At 46.3% G+C, this 27,218-nt stretch overlaps 1 protein-coding gene across 1 annotated transcript in view; it reads right to left on the bottom strand.

The window, feature by feature from the left end:
* Positions 1–20,442, bottom strand: part of LOC310797239 (3',5'-cyclic-AMP phosphodiesterase 4B-like) — a gene marked incomplete at its 5' end in the record, with an annotated part of 56,410 nt that extends 35,968 nt beyond the window's left edge. Inside the window, 2 exons of the mRNA XM_083659595.1 lie at positions 11,092–11,336; positions 20,401–20,442. Coding sequence (XP_083515721.1) covers positions 11,092–11,336; positions 20,401–20,442 — 287 coding nt within the window. The remainder of the gene's footprint in view (positions 1–11,091; positions 11,337–20,400) is intronic.
* Between the last annotated feature and the right edge of the window lie 6,776 nt (positions 20,443–27,218).

Genomic DNA, 27,218 nt, shown 5'->3' with positions numbered 1-27,218 from the left:
GTGAGTCGACAGTGTATCTTTTAATGTCTCTCTCTCATCAGCGAGTCGACAGTGTATCTTTTAATGTCTCTCTCTCATCAGCGAGTCGACAGTGTATCTTTTAATGTCTCTCTATCATCAGTGAGTCGACAGTGTATCTTTTAATGTCTCTCTCTCATCAGCGAGTCGACAGTGTATCTTTTAATGTCTCTCTCTCATCAGCGAGTCGACAGTGTATCTTTTAATGTCTCTCTCTCATCAGCGAGTCGACAGTGTATCTTTTAATGTCTCTCTCTCATCAGTGAGTCGACAGTGTATCTTTTAATGTCTCTCTCTCATCAGCGAGTCGACAGTGTATCTTTTAATGTCTCTCTCTCATCAGCGAGTCGACAGTGTATCTTTTAATGTCTCTCTCTCATCAGTGAGTCGACAGTGTATCTTTTAATGTCTCTCTCTCATCAGCGAGTCGACAGTGTATCTTTTAATGTCTCTCTCTCATCAGTGAGTCGACAGTGTATCTTTTAATGTCTCTCTCTCATCAGTGAGTCGACAGTGTATCTTTTAATGTCTCTCTCTCATCAGCGAGTCGACAGTGTATCTTTTAATGTCTCTCTCTCATCAGCGAGTCGACAGTGTATCTTTTAATGTCTCTCTCTCATCAGTGAGTCGACAGTGTATCTTTTAATGTCTCTCTCTCATCAGCGAGTCGACAGTGTATCTTTTAATGTCTCTCTCTCATCAGTGAGTCGACAGTGTATCTTTTAATGTCTCTCTCTCATCAGTGAGTCGACAGTGTATCTTTTAATGTCTCTCTCTCATCAGCGAGTCGACAGTGTATCTTTTAATGTCTCTCTCTCATCAGCGAGTCGACAGTGTATCTTTTAATGTCTCTCTCTCATCAGTGAGTCGACAGTGTATCTTTTAATGTCTCTCTCTCATCAGCGAGTCGACAGTGTATCTTTTAATGTCTCTCTCTCATCAGCGAGTCGACAGTGTATCTTTTAATGTCTCTCTCTCATCAGTGAGTCGACAGTGTATCTTTTAATGTCTCTCTCTCATCAGCGAGTCGACAGTGTATCTTTTAATGTCTCTCTCTCATCAGTGAGTCGACAGTGTATCTTTTAATGTCTCTCTCTCATCAGTGAGTCGACAGTGTATCTTTTAATGTCTCTCTCTCATCAGCGAGTCGACAGTGTATCTTTTAATGTCTCTCTCTCATCAGCGAGTCGACAGTGTATCTTTTAATGTCTCTCTCTCATCAGTGAGTCGACAGTGTATCTTTTAATGTCTCTCTCTCATCAGCGAGTCGACAGTGTATCTTTTAATGTCTCTCTCTCATCAGTGAGTCAACAGTGTATCTTTTAATGTCTCTCTCTCATCAGTGAGTCGACAGTGTATCTTTTAATGTCTCTCTCTCATCAGCGAGTCGACAGTGTATCTTTTAATGTCTCTCTCTCATCAGCGAGTCGACAGTGTATCTTTTAATGTCTCTCTCTCATCAGTGAGTCGACAGTGTATCTTTTAATGTCTCTCTCTCATCAGCGAGTCGACAGTGTATCTTTTAATGTCTCTCTCTCATCAGCGAGTCGACAGTGTATCTTTTAATGTCTCTCTCTCATCAGCGAGTCGACAGTGTATCTTTTAATGTCTCTCTCTCATCAGCGAGTCGACAGTGTATCTTTTAATGTCTCTCTCTCATCAGTGAGTCAACAGTGTATCTTTTAATGGAATGACCCAGAGGCCCCTTCAGCTTTTGCCCCATATTCGCCCGCTGCCTCTGTAATCGGAGCAACATGTGGGATTATCCGGCACATATCCCGCCGCGGCGTTCCCAATCCAACACCTCTGCCAGAGAGAGACGCTCCGATTCCTGGAAAATGTGCAACACACACACACACACACACACACATGCACTCGTGCAGAACGGTAAGCGTCACCCACGTCGTGTCGTGCGTCATCGAAATACCCGCTTCCATCTGCAACATGCTTTACCTACCGTGCACTAATCTCTTAATCCGACACGCGCACTAGACCGCCGTATATCAATTATTAATCTCTTAATCTGACACACATTTTTTTGCCGGTCCCGCTCACAGCAGCGGTCTGGTACACATCACCCTCTTCTTGATTCAATAACTGGAGACTCGCATGCAATTTCTGCAATGCATCAGTGGCATGTAGCGTAGCACGCCACCAGCTGCAGTCATTCTAAAATATACGCATACAGTATGGAGACAGAAAGAAGAAAGACCCCCTTGTTTGTGGTAAGAAGAAGAGGGAGAAGAAACACCACAGAGAGAGAAATACTCCAAGAGACAGTTGATATGAACACGTTAGCTTGTAAAGATGCGTTCAAAAGAGCTGCGGAGTCACCTGACCTGGGTGCTGTGAGGTGAGCTGTGCTGCTGACCACCTCCTCGCTGAAGTCAAAGTGGCCCACTCTGCAGACTCGAGGAGACCTCCGAAACATTCTTCTCTGCCTTACGCCTCCTCAGCGGACCCCCGAGACACACGCAGTGACCGCTCACTCACACACACACACACACACACACACACACACAGTGACACACACTGACAGGCCCTCCTTCTGTCCAGTGTGCAGCAGCGAGCCACGTGCTGGAACAACGTAGGCTTGGCACACGCTAGAGGGCAGATCCGGGCTGGAACGCCGGGACCGGATTCTCATTCGCTCTGTTGATCCGGCCGCCACTCCTCTTCCCGTTCTGGTAGAGCGCTGGAGATTAGCGCACGCCTTCATCATCCCAGCCTCCATCGACTCGGCCGCCACTGATGTGGCGTCCATGCACGCAGCAAAGTGTTCTGATCCCAAATCAGATGAAGATTTTGGTTTGTTAAGCGAGTTCTGACTAATATTATATTAATATAATATTTCCCAGGAAGATAGTTTCCAAATGTCAGAAAATCATCTACTGTATGTTGGCAAAGAGCAGTGGAATGTCTTTGGCCTGTCACCTCTACTGTGGTGCCCATGTTACATCGACTTAAAACTGGTCCCAACAGGTGGACAAGTGCATTTTGAAATCTGAAGGCTTTGAAAAAGAGTGAATTAATATATTATATCGGACACCAAATCAACCTTTTCAGCTTTGCTAGAATTTTGTTGATCAAACTGATTTTGTCAATTTGCATGAAGGTTACTTTTCCTTTACGACCAATCAAAATGAATGAGTGACAGAAAGAGATGAGGAAGGAAGATAAGGGGATAGAAAGTGCATCATTCACACAAACAAACAAAGTCTTTCCCGATATAAAATCCAACCAAACCATTCAAATAGTGTAATTATGTAAATGGCCTCCTTAGACATGTGTAAAAAGGCAACGCTGACTCATTTGCGGGGGACCTCTGTGTAACAGTGGCTAGTAAGCTCACTTGCGGGAGCTGTGCATTGTGAATAAGACGTAACTAACAGGGGTAGCACAGCAAGGGTGCAGCTCAGTCTGTGAAACAAGCTGAAACGCATTCATGCACTCTCACACACACCCCACTGACAATTTACAAAATGCAGGATGGCAGGGGCAGGACCTGCCCTACTCTGCCTCCCTGCTTTTCACAAAGTGCCCCCCCCCCCCACACACACACACGGCTCCCTTTTAGCCACTTGGCATGAATGCAAACACACACCCTCACACACGCACACACAGACACAGACACACACACACACACACACACACACACACACCAGTGTTTCCCATACATAAAGGAATTTGTGGCGGGCCGCCACAATAATATTTTGACCGCCACAATAAGATGTTGACCAAATTTTTTTTTTTTTTTTTTTTTACAGTGCACCTGAACCCAACATGCAAGATATCCGCTGAATAAGTGTCCAATAAATGTTCATGTCATTCTGGCTAGAGATGCACCGATTGCCATTTTCTTGGCCGATTCCAATTTCCGATTTTTGAATAGTCTGACTTGCCGATACCGATTTTGGCCGATTCCGATTTTCTTTCTAAGAACAATAATTGATGGGTTATTTTATATTTCTTTTTACTTTGCTTTAATAGAAAATTAAGATTCATGTCACATTTCTTATCATTTGCATGAGGGGCTCCAGATGGAAAGTAGCCTATGGCTAAATCTGTTACAAAGCATCTCTTCCCCTATGGGGTTTAATGTTTTTTTTGTATATGTCCCTGCCAAATAAACGAATAGAATAAAAATAAATAAACATCAAAATGTTATCCCTGGACAAGGAGTTTATAGCCTATAGGTCTGGAGCCCAGAGACCTTCGAAGCCATGCCCACTCTACAGTTGTGGATTTGGCTGTAGATGAGGAAGTGAGTTTGAGTTGAGTTTACACACAGAGTCCGTTTCTTTTAATCCGCCATCCGAAAAAAAAATCATCACGCACAGTAAAGCTTGCACACTGGTCCGATGCGTTTTATTATTATGTTCGTCGTTCTATTTGCAATACGAAACAAATAGTCCTCCTCTCCTGTATCCACGTTACAATGTGACTGACAGATAGCAGCAGCAGCTGATCTGCAGCAGGCAGCGGTGTTGTGGACTGCAGCTGGTCTGGGAATGTAACACAGGGCTCGATAGCAAGCCGGCTGTGTTGCGCTGTGGCCGGGGAGAGAGAGGGGCCGGTGAGGTGAAGCGAGCCGCTCAGACTGGAGTGGACTCCAGCCGAGCGGGACTCGGCAACGTACCCTGCTCCTCCACGGCTTATTTTCAACTTGCATGTGTGACAAACTGTAACATTTCCACAATGAGGAGGACATGCTGGCGTGTGTTTTCTTTTGGCTGCTTGGGGTGCGCGCACGTCACGTGAACGCGTGCATCGTGCAGCTGCAGGTAATTGACCAAACAAAAAATGTGGACTGACCGGAGCCGGTCACCGGTCGGGGCCGATCACGTGAAAATCGGCCATTTCCGGTCACGTGCCGATCGATCGGTGCATCCCTAATTCTGGCCAATACTTCTGTTATAGCATTTCAGTCTGGAATATGGAATATCTTTCAATAATCTATGATTTAGCAGCTAAATTGTCAAATACCGCCATCTGCTTGCTACCCAGGCACGTATGTACTTAACCTAACTAACTTAACCTAACTATCCGGTGTGCACAACACTGTCAGCCTAAACTCCGGCTGACACCCCAAAAACCTACAATCCGCTACAGAAAAATGTATATTGTTTGTTTATTAACTGGCCCCTCGCCTTCTATCATTTCACGAAAGTGGCAAAGCAAGTTGAGTATCCCTGACCTATAGGGAGAAATTTAGTTTGTCATTGTAAACCCACAGCACAGTAATGATGACATGTTCTTCATAGATCTAGCCTTTTAATTATGCTCTTAAGCTTTCTCAAAGTACACCAAATTCATGCATTTTACTTTAAAATGTTTAAAAAAATCTCACCCCCCTAGGGGGTCTGCGGTCCCCCACCACAAATTCTCAAAATCCTGTGGGAAACACTGCACACACACAGACGCACACACAAATTTCAGCCTCCTAGGGTGAAAACAGTGGCCACCAAAGGGTGGGGAAATTTTTGTGAGAGAGAGAGGGAGGGAGAGAGAGAGAGAGAGGGGAGAGACAGAGAGAAAGAGAGAGGGGGGGAGAGAGAGATAGAGAGAGAGAGAGAAAGAGAGAGGGGGGGAGAGAGAGAGAGAGAGGGGAGAGAGAGAGAGAAAGAGAGAGGGGGGGAGGGAGAGAGAGAGAGAAAGAGAGAGGGGGGGAGAGAGAGAGAGAGAGAGAGAGAGGGAGAGAGAGAGGGGAGAGACAGAGAGAAAGAGAGAGGGGGGGGGGAGAGAGAAAGAGAGAGGGGGGGAGAGAGAGAGAGAGAGAGAGGGGAGAGAGAGAAAGAGAGAGAGAAAGAGAGAGAGGGGGGGAGAGAGAGAGAGAGAGAGGGAGGGAGAGAGAGAGAGAGGGGAGAGAGAGAGAGAAAGAGAGAGGGGGGGAGAGAGAGAGAGAGAGAGGGAGGGAGAGAGAGAGAGAGGGGAGAGAGAGAGAGAGAGGGGAGAGAGAGAAAGAGAGAGAGAAAGAGAGAGAGGGGGGGAGAGAGAGAGAGAGAGAGGGAGGGAGAGAGAGAGAGAGGGGAGAGAGAGAGAGAAAGAGAGAGGGGGGGAGAGAGAGAGAGAAAGAGAGAGAGAAAGAGAGAGAGAGAGAGAGAGAGAGAGAGAGAGAAGGGGTGAGACAGTCAGAGGAAGAGCTGCTATAGGGCAGAGGGCAGTGGGGCAAGATGCCACACACTCTGAGCGACTGTAATACATCCTGAGCCAAACACAGGCGAACAGATACACCCCTCTCTCAAATCACAGGCTAACTGACAAGAACCGTGAGGACAGAGATAATAATTGTGTAAATGGCCAATCTAGGATGACGACTATTTCTTTGTCAGACTGCTATCATAACAAACCAGCCCAGTGTTTACATCCATATTCAAGTTCAGGCAGAAGACAGTGGTTTGGGAAGGGGGGGGGGGTGGGGCAGGGCTGCAGGCTGAACTAGGCTGAAGACAAACCTTGTGACTGTGACTGCGTGACGTCTGGAAGACTGAGAGGAACCAGAGCCTGCCATTATAGTGTGAGTGGAACCAGAAGAAGAGGAGAGAGGGAAAGAAACAGGCCGGCTTTGGGGGAGAACCTTTCTATTTAGATGAAGAACACTTTAGCTCCACTCGGTTCAATTATCTCAACACTTCATTATTCACACATTTCACAACAAAGTTTTCAGCGCGCAGAAACATATGTAGCGATGAGCTCCGTGTAGTCGGATAGCGACACCTTATTTGGATTTATTAAGACTAGACTTACTCAATTAATTGGTTCTCTAATTAATCAAATTCCCCACTAATGGGCTCTAGACATCTGCAGCTTGTTAGTGCACTGTTCATATATCATTGCCAGGCTCTGCTTGCAGTGTTTTGCATAGCGATGCATCTGTTTGACACTTCAATCCACTGAGCTCTACCTTCTCCTGGGGCAGCGTGCAGGAAGACGGCTGGCTCAAAAAAACGGAAAAAAAAACGATTTTCAGACGGCAGCCCGTCTTTATTGTCACACAACACACTACAACACATGCATGCGGCCACTGCACACACTCATGCTGATGGTGGCCGGTGAAATATGTCCTCTGCATTTGACCCATCCAGGCCTGTCCTTTCCTCCAGGGGGCAGGCCAGGAGCAGTGGTCGCTTTCTTGTACAGCGCCCGGGGACCAACTTCGGATGTTGTCGTCACTGGTCGGATGACGATGACGATCTGATCTTCTGCATGTTTTTAGTGGGGGGGTTATATACGGAGGAACGGGAGCACGGGGAGAACATGCAAACTCCACACAGAGAGAAAGGCCCTTACGACGAGATAACCCACCTGGGGCCGGTTGCACCAACTGGTCTTACACTGGTCTTAAGCTAAGTTGGTCGTAACTTTATGACCTAACAGCTACGCCGGTTGCACCAAGACGACTTAAGCCTTATTTTCACTAAGACCAGGCGTAACTCCTACGCCTCGTCAGGAGGAGGCGTAGCAGAGATCTCCGCGGAGACCTTTTTGACCGTCATCGTCGTAACACCGCCAGTTCGCCGTCTTTGAAAGCACGACGTTAGATTATAACTAACTAGTTGTGTGGCTTAGCCTTCCCAAATGTTGCCGTTACTTTTTTAGAATGTAATACATAGAATTGGGAACGTTACATTCAATTTCATTCAGACTCCCTGACACTAATCGCCGCCGCCATTTTCCCCCGGGGCTTCCACAGGAGGAGGGGGGTGGGAGGAGGGAGGGTGTAGTGACGCACATACAGTAGTGGGTGACGGCGCGAGGCACATGTGGGCCAATCAGAGGGCATTCCCCGACAATTCACATGAACGCGCATTGCTACGACCAGCGTAGTTAAGACCAGAGTAAGCCGTGTTGGTGCAACAGGCGTAAATCCATGGTCTTAACTAAGACCGACGTAGGAGTAACGACCAGGCATAGTTAAGACCAGTTGGTGCAACCGGCCCCTGGGCAGTAGGCACTGAAGATATGGGGGGGAACACAACCACAGCGCCCACAGTGTCCCAGGCGAGAATCGAACTCAGGACCTTCTGACTGTGAGGCGACAGCTCTACCACTGAGCCACCGTGCCCCAATGACTTTACATAAACAAGAGTCTCTGAGCCAGTTCACAAATCAGCCTTGAATCAACGTCCATACAGAACTTAATCATCACAATCAAGAGTGTAATTTAAAAAATATTAGTTTACTATTATATATATATATATATATATATATATATATATATATATATATATACATACTATTTTACTGTTCGAATCTCTCTCTTTCTGTCTTTCTCTCTCTCTCTCTCACACACACACACATACACACACACACACACACACACACACACACACACACACACACACACACACACACACACACAAACACACACACACACACACCTTACCAGGTGTTAGCTACAGTGAAGCGCCTGTGTCGGCGGAGGCACTTGTGACCCTGCTTGCGGAAGTGTCGTGGCGAGCTGTGAGGTGAAGCTCTCTGGACGACAGGAGGAACGACGCGACACGAGTCCGCCTGCTCTGGCCCAAACTCCCCGTTTTCCCCACCGGCCTCCATCGGCTGCTCCTCCTGGGTTCACTGCTGCTGTTTACTGGAGTCTGGTGTGGGAGAGTGACGATGCCCTCCCAGCATTCAACCACTCTTCACGTGCAGCAAGTTTGGAAATCAGAGCCTTTTTCTCACTAGTATCACTATCTGGCTAATATGTAGCGACTTGTGCAGCGATCAAACCACATCAAGTCTCTCTTTTCCTTTTTTTGAAAGATGAGATGTCTTCGCAATATCGCATTCATCATGCTAAGACATTGTGGAAGTTACATTCAGAAGCAGTTTGGGATCGATGTGATTGGTGGATATCTCCTTTCAGACATGCCCCTCTGCAGCGTTCATAAGGAAATACTGCGATGCCGTCCTGTGCCCAGATTCCAAACATCATACAGGCTGATTGGCTAATGGCTGACAGCTGGGAAAGCACACACCAATACCCACAGCTGTGGAGCTTCCATAGTCACATGCAATAAACAGAGCCAAACTGTCCCAGATCCTGACCCTTATTCCAGATGAGTTTGCTCCATGCTTTTCATAAGCAGTGTGGAGCAGACTGAGAGTATGAGTGTGCGATTCAGACAAAAGCAACAGATGGTGATACAGTCAATACACGACAGGTGTAGGGAGGGTTCCCATGCTCCGCTAATGTCCTCCTGTGCGTCATGTGAGTCAGAGTAGTTCAGAGGAAAATAAAACACTTGTACATGGATCTGTGTGGAGAATATTAGTAGTATAGTAGAATATTCCTACATTAATGCTTGCTAATGCCTGAGAAGTGTAGCAAAAATTTTAATTCCAGAGAACCAATGTTGTTATTGTATTATTATAAGATCAAACTAGCACTACGGAAATAAAATTAGAAAATTTTGACTTAACTGATCTTGTTAACACGTTCACTGCCGTTGACGAGATATCTCGTCTTAAAAAAAAAACCGGTTGACTGCCGTTGACGAGATATCTCGTCTTAAAATGTATTTTTTTTTTTTTTACGGTGGGACGTCGATCAACCCCTTTTACATCTCATATTAAAATATGGGAGGTATTGAATGTGTATAATCTATTTTACCGACCCACTAAGTGGCAACAGTGCTCTCCAGACGAGAGAAAGCCAAGCAAAAACAGCCGCGTGAGGAAGCCATTCTCATGAAAATGGATTGGCGAAAACGCTTTCGCTTTCGCGCAGGGAGCTGGCGGTGGGGGATTGCAAATTTGCATAATAGATTACGGGTGGAACACACTTTGAAACACGCAGCATAAATAAGACCAGAATCGCAAAAGCTTCATCAAAGCTCTCAACCGAAACCCCAAGAAACGAGCGAGCCCATCCAGACTCGCCCAAAGAGTGGCCGCCAGCACAGGCAGCAGCAGCAGCAGCAACTCGCTTGTGACACGCCCGCTGCAGAGCCAGGGAGGCAGGAGGAGAACACACACGGAGTGAGGAGTTTGAAGGAGAGGGGGGTTTCCTGCTGTTATGGAGGAAATTACTGTTCAAAACTATTGTTTAGATGTCTTACGTCTTACTGATGCCAAAAATGAATGGTTAAAGTGACTGTTCTATCGAATTTCACAAAAAGGCATTTATCTCAGCTTAAATTTTCAGACGCTGAAACCATGCTGTATTCAAGTGCTAATGCCTACATAACTACTAACTCTACAAACTAACTCTTTTAGACAGAGAAAGCACACATTCTATTAGTTCTTTTGAGATATTTTGTGTTCACAAAATCTTAGCAGAAAATAATCCTCGGCTGTTGAAAGATGAGCCAGAATCCTCAAAAAAACCCATTGGCAGAAGCTACCTACAGTAAAAAAAAAACGGCTGGCAGTGAATGTGTTAACTTGTAAAACAATCTAAAAAAAAAATAATAATAATAATTTTTTTGTTGGTCCACCCATCTTGTGTCGATAAAAAACAGATAATGGAATTTTGGGCAGAGAATTTATGGCTATTTTTGCTGAACTAGGCCATCAACTTGTCAGGCCCAGGTCAAAAATAGTTCCAGACTCATTTTTGAGATTATTCTGAGCTAAATAATAGCTGTTGCAAACATATACAATATACGTGTTCTACATTTCTATGATTATACCTTTAAAACATACAACCTCTCCATAAATAAATTATAAAAACCGAACTAAAACCAAAGATTTCTAACAAATAAAAACTAAACTCATTGCCAGCAGTAACTCTTTGCCACATGCAGAGCAGTAGTGCTGTCATAAATATATTGGCATTACTTCAATGCTTTAACAGGTAGGTTTAACAGGTTGTGACCCACGGACCACCATTCTGACTGAAGAAGCAACCGGACCACTGGTGTGAAGAAATGGGTTGAGATTACTTGACAACTACATTATTGAATGCATGGTCAGGGACCATTTGCAATACCTTCATGGACCACCAGGGGGCCGCGGACAACCTGTTGAAAACTCAAGGTTATGGATATAACCCCGATCCCATGAGTAATATGGAGTAAATAACCACCATACATCATGTGGTAGTGATCTCCTGGAGGTTTGCAGCCTCACCTGTCTGTGGCCTGTGTGATGTCGATGCGGGGCAGGGAGGCGAGGGGCAGGCTGGTGGGTCTGGCCCGGGTCCCCGTCTCCTCTTCGGGCGTCAGTGACCTGCCCCGGTCCCGCTCCCTCTCCCCCTGTCGCCATGACAGCGGTGGCAGCTGCAGGTTGCCGGAGAAACGCCTGTGGACTCTGCACAGCTCCAGCCCCAGGGTGCTGCCGGTGGAGAACTGTCCCGACGGAGGCTCCTCGCTCTCCTGAGATGCAGGGAGGGAGATATAAAGGGAGAAATCAATCACAAAGATGAAGGAAATTATGGCATGTTGGAGTGTAAAATGTTACGATTTCTAGGAGTCGTAAGAACTAAATGTTGAATGTTGAATGTGAAATGGTGGTGGGAGGTTATGCATTGAACTCTAAAAGGCAAATGACATTTGACTGGTGATGATGGTGACAGAAAAACAAGGATTAAATAGAAAAGTTATTCCACAGGCTATGGGAGTTTCACAGAATAATACATCTCTTTCAATTCTACATTTCCAACAATAAAACTGTAGGGGGCACTGTAGGACCTGGCCAGTAATAAGCGCTCTTCTACTGTACTGTTTGATTAGGATACAAGTCAAAATGAGATGAAATTAATCCATTTCAGATAGGACACTAAGACGTCCAACTGTCCTTGACAGTATAAACATGAAGAAAACAAAGAACATCAAATAAAAGACCTCTCGATTCTCCTTTTAAGTCACTCTGCAGGGATTTCTTTTTTGTATAGAACAATACACAAACTAAACAAAACAGACAGACAGACAGGATCAGACACAGGAAAAGAAAAGAAAGAAAAAACATACAAACATCATCAACATTACAACGTGGTTCTATCAGCCACAAGATGCATTGTTTATGCACCTGTAAGATGGGATCTCACGCCGGGCGAGTCACCCTAACCTCATTGAGGTAGGCTAGAAACGAGTCCCAGATAGTTAGACATTTTTGAAGTGAGTTGGTTCTCAGGAACCTGAGTCTCTCCACCCGTACTTCCATTCTTTCAAAATGATTTTTTTTTGGCAAAAGTTGTCCCCAGTGTCAGAGACTGTAGGGAAGTTAGAGAGAGAGAGGACCCCCAACAGGCGAAGATGGTGAGTTCTGCCTCTGGCTGAAGGGTTATTTTATAGGCCTTAGAGTACCAGTCAAATATTTTTGGCCCAGAATCCCGTCAGTGAAGGGCAGAACCAGAATGAGTCCTCTCTGACACCTGACACCTGTCACACAGTGGAGAGACAGACGGCGAGATCCTGTGCAACTTATGCTTAGAATAGTGAAGACGATGGGGGCGACTTTAAATTGGATCAGCTGGTGTCTACTACTGAGCAGAGTTACAGTATACCCCAGACAGACTCCTTTCCCATATAATGTCAGATAACTCAATGCCAAGTTCCGCCTGCCATGCCTCTGTAATCCTCTCAGTAGAGGCCACAGTGTGCTCTGCAGGGATTAAAACAACTATCATGTTTGAAGAAGAACTTAAACAACCTGCAGCTCCTGATAAAACCCCAGTTCCAGGAAAACAGGAGGACAGCGCAGGAGAGGCTGATGTAATAAAGTGCCCAATATTGGCTATATTCCCCTTTTTTGATGTGATTCATTAGGCAGGAATCAAATTCACCGTTTGATCAAAGCTTATTTCAGGCGGTGGACGAGCTGACGTCTTTATGGATGCGGGGAATAAAAGTGTGTGTGATGTGTCTGCTGGAGTGCCGTGACCCCGGTCAGGCTGTAATGACTGGCTGTAAACAACAGGAAGCGGAGGCGTCTGCGGGCGCGCGGCGGCATACATCACCCTCTGCTTTTACGCGCTTTATCACCAGTGTCAAGGAAACACGCCGACAGCTCTGAACGACCAGGGGGAGATACGGAGAAGCCATGAAACAGGAAGGAAGAGGAGCGGGGAGTTCCTGGAAGCCGGCTGGCGCCAGCAAGATCGGTGTTTGTGTTTGTGTCTGTGTGTGTGTGTGTGTGTGTGTGTGTGTGCTTGCCTGGATCCAGACCTTCGAATCTGAGTTGGTTGCTTCTGGTCTGGCATCATGACATGCAACAGCGATTTCCTAAGTTGAAGAAACAACTTGTCCAATGAGGAAGGGGGCCTAACATGAGCTAATCAACATCTATAAAGCTGTTGTCAAGTGAGTCGAACCACCTACAGTAATAACAATGGTGACCGCGATAGACGCTGCTATCGAGGCCGTTTTAAATGGATTAAAAGTACTGACTACTTTGAAATGGGAACGGCACTATGCTTTGAAGACAAATTTTATTCAAAATGGAGATGTTTTTTTCTTCCGTTCTTCCCATTGGATTACATTCAGGAGAATATGTCGTTGGTCTCCTCTGGCATGATTGGTTAGGGAGAAGGGGATTCCCCTGGGGGATTCCCCCTATGGAAAACGAGTGGTGGCAAAGTCAGACTGAGGAAGGAAATGGAGTGTAGCGAGTCAACAATTCAGTCTGATATCAGGCTGTGAGTGTGTGTGTGTGTGTGTGTGTGTGTGTGTGTGTGAGTGTGTGCGCGCGCGCGCGTGTGTGCGTGCGTGTGTGCGTGTGTGTGTGTGTGTGTGTGAGAGTGTGTGTGTGTGTGTGTGTGTGTGTGTGTGTGTGTGCACATGCGCGTGCGTGTGTGTGTGTGTGTGTGTGTGTGTGTGTGTGTGCATGTGCTTACAGTTATACTTTATTACAATCATTTTAAGCTTTTGCGACATAAAAGCATGACTTGCTGAGTTGCCGTGCCAATAAAGCTGATTGGAAAAAAAAGGGGGGGGGGGGGGGACAAAATGATGAGAAGAACAGGATGAGACCAGAAACATTTTGAATGAGAATGAGAGAGGAGAGGAGAGAGAGGCTGACAGTTAATGAAAGCAGAGACAGAGAGCGGAGTCTGTGTGGATTGTCGGTAAACACGTTTCTGCTGACTCCCCTGCTCGTTCTAGGAAATGTAATTTGTCTGATTCATCCTCCCTGTCCCGTGAAAAGGAAGGGGGTGCAATTGAATGTGTCAAAACACACCTCTCTCCGTCCTCACTCTGAGCTGGGACGAATCGACTTCCCCCTTATTCAAACACACCGGGCCATAGCCAGAGATCTAAGTGACATCCTGTCGATATGTCACAGCATTATGGCCGTGTTTATCTATTAATTGCACATTGATTGTGTCTCTAACATCTGGACATGCAATTCTTTATTGATTCCTTCTCTGCTTCCTGAATAGCGTTTGGAAAAGGAATGACTGCTTATGTATTGTCAGTATGCATGGACAGTTTGGACACAGGCCAAGAGAGAAGAACAAGGACGCTGATAATTCTGGCAAACAACAGTAATTTTAGAAGGCCTGCTCATATTGAGCTGTGCCGGGAACAACACTTTATCATGAAAGGACAGGAAGTGATGAAAGAAACACAATCAGTCTCAAATGGAGGTACTGTACACTCAGTGTGCGGCCAAGGTCACACAGAGGTGGAGTGGCTGTTTTCAACATGATGAAGATGAGAGAGATTTCTTGGCTGTGAACATCTTGGCCGCTCTCTGGGGCGCTTTTCCAAATAGAGTTGAACAGTGACTGCCCCCTTTTCCCGTTCCATCAGAGAAGGCCCCATTCATTTTCTCCATAGATGTTAAAAAAAAAATCATATAAAGAGTTTTAAGCCTGGAACCAAGCCTACCAGCCACCTACTGAATCACGTCAAAAATCTAATCCCCCCCACCCCGTTTCGTTTTTGCTCCAAGTGAAATGTTTTACAGTGTATGGTCACTCACGATTCAGTAGGTGGCTGGTTGGCTTGGTTCCAGGCTTAAAACTCTTTAAATAAGGACTTTTATAAACATGTATGGAGAAAATTAATGAGGAATTCTCTGATGAAACGGCGCTCCAGGCGGGAGGCTTTAGGAAAACACGGTGTGATTCCTGGACGGAGCGGGTCAACAGAGAAGCTGTCTGCTTTCATTATGAAGAGCCGATGGAATCTGAATGGCCTCAGACACACAGTGGACTGTCAGGGGGGTTCAGTGTGCGTAGCGACGGCTTAGGTCATCACAGAAGAACCATAAGTACTGTACCATGATTTCACATGAAAATGCTTGAAAATGAACTAAAAATACACAAATAAATAAATACAATTAGAAAACATGCAGCATCTGCCTTATTCAGTGCTTTGGGACATAGTGAATACAGTAGGAGGTTGTTAGTCTAATATGCTGAGGGCCTCTGAGAAAGATTGTCTCCAGAGGGGTGTACCACGAAACAAGATTAAAGGCTTAGCGAGGTAACTTCAGGTTTAGCCCTAGTTTTGCCGTACCACAACGCTAGTTAACTTCTTATCGAGATAGACCACCATAGCAACTTATGCTCTACGGCTAACCTGCTTTGTAGCAGGTTAAGTTCAGAGGATAAGATCAAAACCCATGAAAGACCCACCTGCTTACCAATCAGCTCTCTGGAAACAGCGAGTCAGCATTCATATGGTCCCCATATGAAAAATACATTGCATTCAAATGAAAAAGAAAAAACAGGCTCCTGTTGAATTAATCAAGGACTAAAGCCTTGCACTTGTTGCAGGCTACATTAAGCCCTACTTACCACTTTGGAATATGTTTTTATATATTCATTTTTGTGCTCTCAAGTAGCCTAGATATGTTGTTTGACCCCGCCGATCGATTGCAGCTGAATGGTGAGTGGAAAAATATCACTAAACCGGCATAAAAAGGTTACATAAACGTCTCCAAAGCGCACGTTGCCGTGTGCGCAACGGAGCTGAGGCTGACGTTGGGTTGGAAATGGTCATACATGCTAGAATAGCCTACTACATCTAAGCAATTTAATATGGGATCGCCTGCACACAGATGATTCATATCTAGGCTACTCCTGCATTTTGCAGCTGCAACTGTGTTGCCTTTGGCCTGTATGATGTGATTGAACTTCATATTTCCAGCATCATTATATGAAATATGGAGATATGCGACTCTGCTGACAATAGTCTATATATGTGACCACAAAATAGGCAATTTTTTATAAATGTAATCTATGCCCGCACGTACCGTGTCGATTCAGTTCAGAAGCCTTTTTAAATTTTATTATCATTCTTTTTTTTATTGATTAGCCTATAGGAATTATTCAATCAGTGCGACTAAACACATCATGAGATCATTATTATTCATTGAGCCTAAATGGTCTAAATATACATACGGATTTTGGACTGAGATAGATTACACATTGCTTCCACTCGCAAAAAAGACATGCTGGTTTTATTGAGTTTATTGAGAGGGTGAATTGAGCTGCTGTAGATAGCCTACGTGGAGGCAGAAACCGCTCTTCAAAGAAATTACTGATGTGGATAAAAGTGGTAACTTTAGACAGTCATTCGGGAACAGACTAATAATATCCAACGTGGATTTTTATTCTGACATACAGTAGTAAAGCTTGACGATTTGTGGTTTCAATGAATGAGGAAATAGGCATGTCTGGCGCTGTAGAAGTTGGAGCAGTCCATATTGCATTGTGATTGGCAGTTGTTAAAAACCACGCCTCTTTTGCGGGCACAAGCTCCTGTGCACGGGCATTTTCATGTGCACGAGCTCTCAGCTTGATTAGAAAAACCTGGTTCCACTTAACAAGTGGCGATCTACCTTCATGGTAGGAGTTAACTAAAATCCAGCTAGATGCCAATTATCTGGTTTAGACAAACCAGATCAAGGGACAGATCCTGGATCTTCTTATACAACATTCGTGGTACAGCCCTCAGGAGGGTCTGAAAAGTTGTCTCGAGTTGGATGCAGCCAAGTTTGTGAGGCAGTGTTGTGACTGTGAGCGTCCAAGCTAACACAGCAGCGGAGAGGAGCTGACTGACTGGACCATGAGGACAGCTGAGGATTTTTTTTTAATACATATTATATATATAATATATATATTATATATATTTTTTTATATATGTATACGATGTAACCGGCACGCGCGGACTGCATATGCAGATGCCCGGTGGCCTGGCCTGCAAAAAAATATATATATATATTAACCAAAATTAACCAATTAACTTTGAATATATTCGAACATTTTGCGGGCAATTAAAGTTTGTTCGAACTTTATTTTGGGAAAAGTGACAGCAATGTGTTCTGGACCTGGTGGTCATTGCACTAGTGTAATGTAATGTGCCTGCTCTGGTCAGTCGGGGGGGGGGGCCTGTTCACCGGGGAGGGGAACTGGGGGGGGGGGGATAGTGTGATCCGTCCCTGTGCTACTGTAAGTCCTGCAGGTGAAACTCCTCGCTGTCAGGTCAAATGAAAGCGGCTGGTGACTGCACATTTATCGGAGGAAGCATGTGCTAGCCTACAACTGTCCCCAGATCGGCAGAGGGGGTGGAGCAACGACCAGAATAGCAGGGGGGAAGTACAATTGAGCAGAAAATGGGGGGAATCCGGAAAAAAAACGTGGAAAAAAATCAATCAAGCCTGCCAAGCTACATTCAATCCTGCCAGTGGAGTGTAATTAGCAATGTCAGTCAGTGCCAAGGTTTTCAGTGCAGATCTTTGGAGAAAATGAGACCTCTCATTACAAGAACTGTTGGCATTAAAGTAAAAATCTGTGTTGAGTATTTCTGACATTATCCATCGTCAGCTCTTTACTCACAAAATTAGTAACATTATAGCAATATTTTCCACATTTTAGAGCAATAGTAAAGGCATCAAACTATTTGGACAGAAATTCATACATAGGCATCAACTGTTTTTGTTTGTTTTTGTAACATTGAGCAAATGAACATCAGGTAACTTTTTAGTATCTTGGCCTGTGAGCACCTGCTGGACAGTGTCACAGTAATGATGATCTGGTCTGTCTGTCCAGTCATAAACACTGGACAGTGTCACAGTAATGATGATCTGGTCTGTCTGTCCAGTCATAAACACTGGACAGTGTCACAGTAATGATGATCTGGTCTGTCTGTCTGTCTGTCCAGTCATAAACACTGGACAGTGTCACAGTAATGATGGTCTGGTCTGTCTGTCCAGTCATAAACACTGGACAGTGTCACAGTAATGATGATCTGGTCTGTCTGTCCAGTCATAAACACTGGACAGTGTCACAGTAATGATGATCTGGTCTGTCTGTCCAGTCATAAACACTGGACAGTGTCACAGTAATGATGATCTGGTCTGTCTGTCCAGTCATAAACACTGGACAGTGTCACAGTAATGATGATCTGGTCTGTCTGTCCAGTCATAAACACTGGACAGTGTCACAGTAATGATGATCTGGCCTGTCTGTCCAGTCATAAACACTGGACAGTGTCACAGTAATGATGATCTGGTCTGTCTGTCCAGTCATAAACACTGGACAGTGTCACAGTAATGATGGTCTGGCCTGTCTGTCCAGTCATAAACACTGGACAGTGTCACAGTAATGATGATCTGGTCTGTCTGTCCAGTCATAAACACTGGACAGTGTCACAGTAATGATGATCTGGCCTGTCTGTCCAGTCATAAACACTGGACAGTGTCACAGTAATGATGATCTGGTCTGTCTGTCCAGTCATAAACACTGGACAGTGTCACAGTAATGATGATCTGGTCTGTCTGTCCAGTCATAAACACTGGACAGTGTCACAGTAATGATGGTCTGGCCTGTCTGTCTGTCCAGTCATAAACACTGGACAGTGTCACAGTAATGATGATCTGGCCTGTCTGTCCAGTCATAAACACTGGACAGTGTCACAGTAATGATGATCTGGTCTGTCTGTCTGTCTGTCCAGTCATAAACACTGGACAGTGTCCCAGTAATGATGCTCTGGTCTGTCTGTCCAGTCATAAACACTGGACAGTGTCACAGTAATGATTATCTGGTCTGTCTGTCCAGTCATAAACACTGGACAGTGTCACAGTAATGATGATCTGGTCTGTCTGTCCAGTCATAAACACTGGACAGTGTCACAGTAATGATGATCTGGTCTGTCTGTCCAGTCATAAACACTGGACAGTGTCACAGTAATGATGATCTGGTCTGTCTGTCCAGTCATAAACACTGGACAGTGTCACAGTAATGATGATCTGGTCTGTCTGTCCAGTCATAAACACTGGACAGTGTCACAGTAATGATTATCTGGTCTGTCTGTCCAGTCATAAACACTGGCCTGTGTCCCAGTAATGATGCTCTGGTCTGTCTGTCCAGTCATAAACACTGGACAGTGTCACAGTAATGATTATCTGGTCTGTCTGTCCAGTCATAAACACTGGACAGTGTCACAGTAATGATGATCTGGTCTGTCTGTCCAGTCATAAACACTGGACAGTGTCCCAGTAATGATGCTCTGGTCTGTCTGTCCAGTCATAAACACTGGACAGTGTCACAGTAATGATTATCTGGTCTCTCTGTCCAGTCATAAACACTGGACAGTGTCACAGTAATAATTATCTGGTCTGTCTGTCCAGTCATAAACACTGGCCTGGAGGAGGAGAAACAGATGGGACGCTCGGTCAGTCTCTGCCCCTCTTCATCCTCTCCCTCCCCCCTCCCCCAAATCCCTCGTAACTCTCTCTCACACCTTCTCTGACATCCTCTCCATGAAACACTAATAATCCACCAACGCCCCCCACACTCCAAAACACACTCCAACACACGCACACACACACACACACACGCACATGCACACACACACACACACTCCAACACACGCGCACACACACACACACACACACACACACACACACACACACACACTCCAAAACACACACACACACACACACACACACACACACACACACACACACACACACACACACTCTCAACACATGCACACAAACACACACACTCTCAACACATGCACACACACGCTCCAAAACACACACACACACACACACACACACGCACACACACTCCAAAACACACACACACTCCAAAACACACACACACTCCAAAACACACACACACACTCCAAAACACACACGCACTCCAACACGCACATACACTCCAACACACGCACACACACCCCACCTCGCTCTCTGTCGGAGAGCCGTCTGTTGTGTACATAGTACAGTCATCTGTTTATGAGTCACAGTCCAACGCTCACACATTGTGCTACCTCGCTACCTCGCTACCTCGCTGTAGTTCTGCTCACATGGAGGACACAGGGAAGCGGAACATTGCCACCCCGAAGAAGGGGGAAATGAAGTAGTAAACTAAAGGTAACGAAACATAAAAAGATTTGGAAAGCACTCAGTGGCTGTGCTGCAAAATTGGAGATGTTTGGATGGAAGGATAGATAGATGGAGGGGAAAATCAATACTTACATCGCCTGGTGTAACCCCCAGCACACTCCTGCTCTTCTTCATCCTGAGTGATGTTGAGCCAGTCTCTCTCTCTCCTGATTCCCCTGATCCTCTGTCCGCACACACAGCTCTCCTCTGCTGCCTCTCCTCCTCTGGAGAGCCCAGTCCGCCTGCACACCAAGTGGGGAGGAAGAGGAGGAGGAAGAGGAGGAGGAAGGGGAGGAGGGGGGGCCCAGAATGATAAGATCACCGTTACAAAAGTTCTTTTCCAGAATTTGCGATACGATACTGCCAAATAAAATGGACCTGTTTACATGTCTAGTCTCAAATAGCCCGTTTGCGAGAGCTGGTGGTACAGTACAAGCTGTTCGCACGGAAATAAAATGATTGGGATATTATGTTACATATGATACGAGGAAAGCCTATCCTACATTTTACCTTCAGCACTTCCGCCCTATCGGATTTGCCGGAGGTTCGTTATAAATGCATTTTGCACGGCCAAGCCTTGTTCACACCCACTGAACTCTATTTGAAATTCCAGTTGACATTCCAAGGGTTCCAAAGACATCAAATATGTCAAGCTGAATTATATAGAATAATGCACAAGACATGTAGATTTGATATAAAGGAGCAGACGTAACACAATTGTATCTTGCTTTTGAATATTTCCCTCAGTGATGTGTTGGAATAAGCAGACACAGAATGTGAATGAGTAACATTGTTGTACAGTAGTACGGGAAGAAAATCGAACTTTGAAGTTGCTTAAGGGCAAATTGACAGGGAAATGAGGCTGCGAGGGGTTAACAGCTATGAGCTATGAATGCTGCCAGATGTGTCAGGTGAAAGCATCTATCCAGCTTAACAAATGATGTGATCTGCCTAGAGGTGTTTTATTCTAGTAGTCCGGTCCCGTCTGTCAGCCTGCGCAGAATGCTACATGCTACATGCTACGCAACGACCGGACGCTCATTATAGATTGACTTCAGCTCGCGTAAAACAACCGCCGGGCAGGCATGGGCGGCTAATCTGTGTGACAGCAATCAATCAATACGTGCCATGTCGTTATTGATCGCCCCTCATTGATCAAGAGCTTATTGGACAGGGCGTTGTGCGGCTGGTAAAGGGCAGGGCTGTTGGCGAAGGAGCGAGGCGATTGTTGCTGCTTCCTGGCTGTTGTTAAGTCAAGCAGCATGGAAAAGACGATCCCTCCAGATAGGAAACCTGGTGTTGGTAATGACCTAATATAGATTGTGCCGGTACTTCAAATTGCAACAATTCCAACTCTTTCCACTTGGCTGAATAATCTGGATTGCACCGGCATACCAGTGGCTTTATGTGGGGCAGAGGTGAAATAGCCCTCACTCCTCAAAGCAAGGAAGAGGAAGTCCACCTTTATCTGGAGGTGATTGTAAAGAGCTATATTTTGCAGGGCCGTTACTGCTCCACACCCATCTTGAGATCATCCAGTCTCATGGTTTAGGGTGAATATCTCTATATGATCATCACAGTCTCATGGCTCAGCCGTGAATACATCTCTATAATTTGCTTTTGGTGGCAACCAAGAAAGCCATCGCATGGAATCGGCTGCAGGCAAACCCACCATCAAAGGACGACTGGATCACAATTTTCGAATACATCCACTGACCTTTACCTTAAGGCAACGATATGAAGAATAATATACATTTAAATACTGGAAAAATTTGACGATATATAGACACACTATGGGATGTAACTCCTGTCTGAGTAATTGTTAAACCCTATTCACTACTAATATGTGAATGTGACTCAACTAAAAAACAAAGTTTCAAAAGAAGATAAGTGAATTTCTCAGTGACAGGAACAGCCCCATCATGTTGTAGCTCAAAACAAACTTCTACAGTCAACAAGCACTTTATTACCTTATTATTAAGCTGCGGCGCCTTCAGGACCTGTCCTGCTCACCACCAGGCGCCTTCAGGACCTGCACACCACCAGGCACCTTCAGGACCTGCACACCACCAGGCGCCTTCAGGACCTGCACACCACCAGGCACCTTCAGGACCTGCACACCACCAGGCACCTTCAGGACCTGCACACCACCAGGCGCCTTCAGGACCTGCACACCACCAGGCACCTTCAGGACCTGCACACCACCAGGCACCTTCAGGACCTGCACACCACCAGGCGCCTTCAGGACCTGCACAGCACCAGGCACCTTCAGGACCTGCACACCACCAGGCGCCTTCAGGACCTGCACACCACCAGGCACCTTCAGGACCTGCACACCACCAGGCACCTTCAGGACCTGCACAGCACCAGGCACCTTCAGGACCTGCACACCACCAGGCGCCTTCAGGACCTGCACACCACCAGGCGCCTTCAGGACCTGCACACCACCAGGCACCTTCAGGACCTGCACACCACCAGGCGCCTTCAGGACCTGCACACCACCAGGTGCCTTCAGGACCTGCACACCACCAGGCACCTTCAGGACCTGCACACCACCAGGCGCCTTCAGGACCTGCACACCACCAGGCGCCTTCAGGACCTGCACACCACCAGGTGCCTTCAGGACCTGCACACCACCAGGCACCTTTAGGACCTGCACACCACCAGGCACCTTTAGGACCTGCACACCACCAGGCGCCTTCAGGACCTGCACACCACCAGGCGCCTTCAGAACCTGCTCACCACCAGGCGCCTTCAGGACCTGCACACCACCAGGCGCCTTCAGAACCTGCACACCACCAGGCGCCTTCAGGACCTGCACACCACCAGGCGCCTTCAGGACCTGCTCACCACCAGGCGCCTTCAGGACCTGCACACCGCCAGCAGGGGTGGACTGGGATTCTAATTCAGGCCGGGCATTAGATACCAAGCAGGCCAGGCCGACACGGGCCGACGCGCGTGCCGGCGTCCGAAGGGCGGCGGTGAAAAGTTTGGGCCATTTGAAGCCCAATTTGGGACGTTTGAAGCCAGATTTGGGCCGTTTGAAGCCAGATTTGGGCCGTTTGAAGCCCAATTTGGGCAGTTTGAAGCCAGATTTGGGCCGAGTCCAATTTTACAATGAGATGCACCCACTTTAACCCTGAATAAAGTAATAAAACCACTAGTAAACCAGTAGGCGGCGCCTGGCCTGCTGTTCAGTGAGTGGCCTGACTGGGGGCACAATTTTTTTTTTTTTTTTTTGCAGGCCAGGCCAGGCCAGGCCACCGGGCATTTGCCCGACGTGCCCGATTATGCAGTCCGCGCCTGACCGCCAGGCACCTTCAGGACCTGCACACCAGCAGGCGCCTTCAGGACCTGCACACCACCAGGCACCTTCAGGACCTGCACACCACCAGGCGCCTTCAGGACCTGCACACCAGCAGGCGCCTTCAGGACCTGCACACTACCAGGCACCTTCAGGACCTGCACACCACCAGGCACCTTCAGGACCTGCACACTACCAGGCACCTTCAGGACCTGCACACTACCAGGCACCTTCAGGACCTGCACACCACCAGGCACCTTCAGGACCTGCACACTACCAGGCACCTTCAGGACCTGCACACTACCAGGCACCTTCAGGACCTGCACACCACCAGGCACCTTCAGGACCTGCACACCACCAGGCACCTTCAGGACCTGCACACCACCAGGCGCCTTCAGGACCTGCACACCAGCAGGCGCCTTCAGGACCTGCACACCACCTGGCACCTTCAGGACCTGCACACCACCAGGCGCCTTCAGGACCTGCACACCACCAGGCGCCTTCAGGACCTGCACACCACCAGGCACCTTCAGGACCTGCACACCGCCAGGCACCAGGACGGACGCTGAAGCGCTCTCGTCAAATCATGGCCCCGCCCTTCTCTTTTCATGATACAGGGATTTCGAGCTGAAGCCAAGTCTCCTATTCTAAATAGTTGTTGAGCTTATGAGCCTCACAAATCAGTGCAGCATTTCAGCAGTTTTACTCATCAGAAGTCATTTTTCCTCCTATCAGAAAGGTTTTTACATATCATTAATGTATCAATATCAGCATCCTTTGCCAGTTTGAGGAACGTACTTGAGAGCTGGATTGGCAGCGATCCTGATGATACTGCAGATAATGTGCACGCTAAAAGAAAAAAGAATCCACTGAGAATCTTTTTCAAATACTAACCAATCTGTCAAATAGTCTCCCTAAACCGGTTTTCTTAAGTCCCCGGCACCTCCATAAAGGTCAAGCTACGACAAATCGTCATTGGATGAATGGACCTGCGAGCCAAGATTTACATTAGAAAACGATAACAGGATAGGTGGAAAAAGGGTTATGTCAAGTCATGTCAGATAAGTCCAGCGATGTTAGGTTGAGATCCGACAATAGTTCCAAAGGTTTAGAAGTTGAGACTCTTCGCATTAATCATCACAGACTCCAAGGCCCACTTCCACTGTGTCACTGGTCGTCAAGAGCTTCAATCCACTCGGACTGTGTTTAGAACGGGCAGTCAAGGCTTTGTATAGTCAAGGATCACCATTAGCTACAGCACTGCAGCAGCTATTCTTCCTGGGGTCCACAAGCCTAGATGTTATCAGGATGTTAGGAGTATCAATAACCCTAACCTACAGGTCACTGATGGTGGGAGGAAACTGGAGCACCTGGAGGAAGCCCACAAACACGGGGAGAACATGCAAACTACTCCACACAGAAAGGACCTCGTCCGGACCAGGGTTCGAACCTGGGACCTCCTTGCTGTGAGGCAACACAGCTAACCACTGAGCCACGTATTGTCAATTCAGCTATCTTACACTCTTTAATAGTACTCCTGTGTTTTGAAAGTTAGTTCGTAAAGGTTTTTGTGTCTCTCCAAGGGGCTGACTAGTTCAATGGGAAAAAAAATACAATGTTAGAGTTATAGAGTGGATCATTACGTGTTGGTTGAACGCTGCTGGAACCTCTGCTCACTGAGTCATCAGTGAAGCGCACTCTGGGCTATTTGTGTCTCCCAATCAATACCAAGGATATACTCTAGACTCCCCATTAAATACAAGTGTAAAGTATGGTTTCAATAAATGCTCTGGTGTTAGGGTCACACAGTCTGGTCAAGCTGTTTCATAATGGACTGACCGTATTGGGAAATAACATTAACTGCCTACAAATCAATATGAGTTTAAGTGTAGTACGCTATATTTAGAATATTTTTCAGCGCTTTTCCGGCACAGTTGCGCTTTTCCAGTACTTCTGCCAGCACTACTCTCTGCTTCTCCAAACTGGGGGCGTGCCAACCACCATCTCATGTAGGTAATACACTGACTATCGATGAGGAACTATCCCTTTAACACTGCTGTTTATATTGGCTGATAACCAATATTTCCCAATGTTGATATGATCTGTATCAAAACATGTTTCTATGATAATCACATTTTGTGCATAATGAAAAACACATGTCATTGTTTCCTTGTTTGTTTGATCAGTATCGGCCAAAATGCTTCCCAAACAGTCTTGCTAAATATAAATGTTTTGGTCTCTGCCATCATGATATTACATACTTTGTAGCTGACTTATAAGCTTTCCCTGCTTTTGTCAATGTTTTTGCCTCATTTTGAAGTGTTTCTGTTGTGTAAAGTGTTCATCATCGCAATCTTAACACAGCCTTTGAAATGCCATCCTTTTGATGGGGACGAGTGATTGAAAGCACATCACAACAACAAGCTTCAAAAGGACACATCTATGACAAACATCTCCTTTGAAGTTCGACAAGAGTTTTTCGTGAAATGATTTGTGAAATGATTTCCTGGTTTGCTTTTGTCTGGGTGAAAAGAGGGGTGCTGCTGCCTCAAGTCTCAAGTGACCTCTCATCCTTGTAACCCGCAGCAATTGGTCGTCCCCATGGCGGCTGCCTCCGCTCCGCCACTACGAGTAATTGGTTGTTGATGTGAAGACAGTAACCACGGTAACAGGGCACAGGCAAATAGCAGGGCAGAAGGCACGATCACAACACAGTAGGGGTGTTGGAAAAAATCGATTCATCTAAGTATCGCGATTTTTAATGTCACGATTTTTTGAATCGATCTTTTATTCCAGAATCGATAATCGCAAAAAAAAAAAAAAATTGGGTGCCCGCAGTCAGGTCACTCACTGAACAGCAGGCCAGGTGCCGCCTACTGGTTTACTAGGGGTTTTATTACTTTATTAGTTAGTCTGAAGTAATAATTACACTTCAGGGTTAAAGTGGGTGCATCTCATTGTAAAATTGGACTTCAAACGGCCCAAATCTGGCTTCAAACGGCCCAAATTGGGCTTCAAACGGCCCAAATTTCACGCGCGTCGGCCCATATCGGCCTGGCCTGCTTGGTATCTAATGCCCGGCCTGAATTATGATCCTAATCCGCCCCTGTTTTTAACTATATCGCCCAGCCCTACTCATGATATAATATACAGTCTCTAGTGAGAAGTGAAACCCAAAGGAGCTTTCCTAGCTACATAAATGAACTTCCTCAACAACAACAAAAGTTGACAACACAAACTGTTTCTTCTTTTTGTGAAACTGTATCCTCTACAGTGTGCGACTGTGGGTATGAGATATGTTATAGTACCGTATATTGCACTGGCCTGCCCATATCCCATGCAACCTAATGCTCTTGCTTACAGCCTATTGCATGTAAATGGTCAGAGCCGGAATGTACTGTGGCTTGCAACGTTGTCATGACAACCAACCAACGTTTGCATTGCCAGCATACATTTTACAGCAGAGGTCAGAGGTCGTCCTGTCCCTGGCTACAGTTCCAGACGCACAGACAATACTTGTTTGGATATGACGTCACTCTTGTTGGCAGTGGACAGAAAAAGTGCCTGTCTGATAAGTCAACCTATGTCACATGGCGACCGTGCACAA

Source organism: Poromitra crassiceps (genome assembly GCF_964638095.1).
Source record: "Poromitra crassiceps genome assembly, chromosome: 23".
Taxonomy (NCBI): domain Eukaryota; kingdom Metazoa; phylum Chordata; class Actinopteri; order Beryciformes; family Melamphaidae; genus Poromitra; species Poromitra crassiceps.
This window is presented reverse-complemented; position numbering and strand designations above follow the sequence as displayed.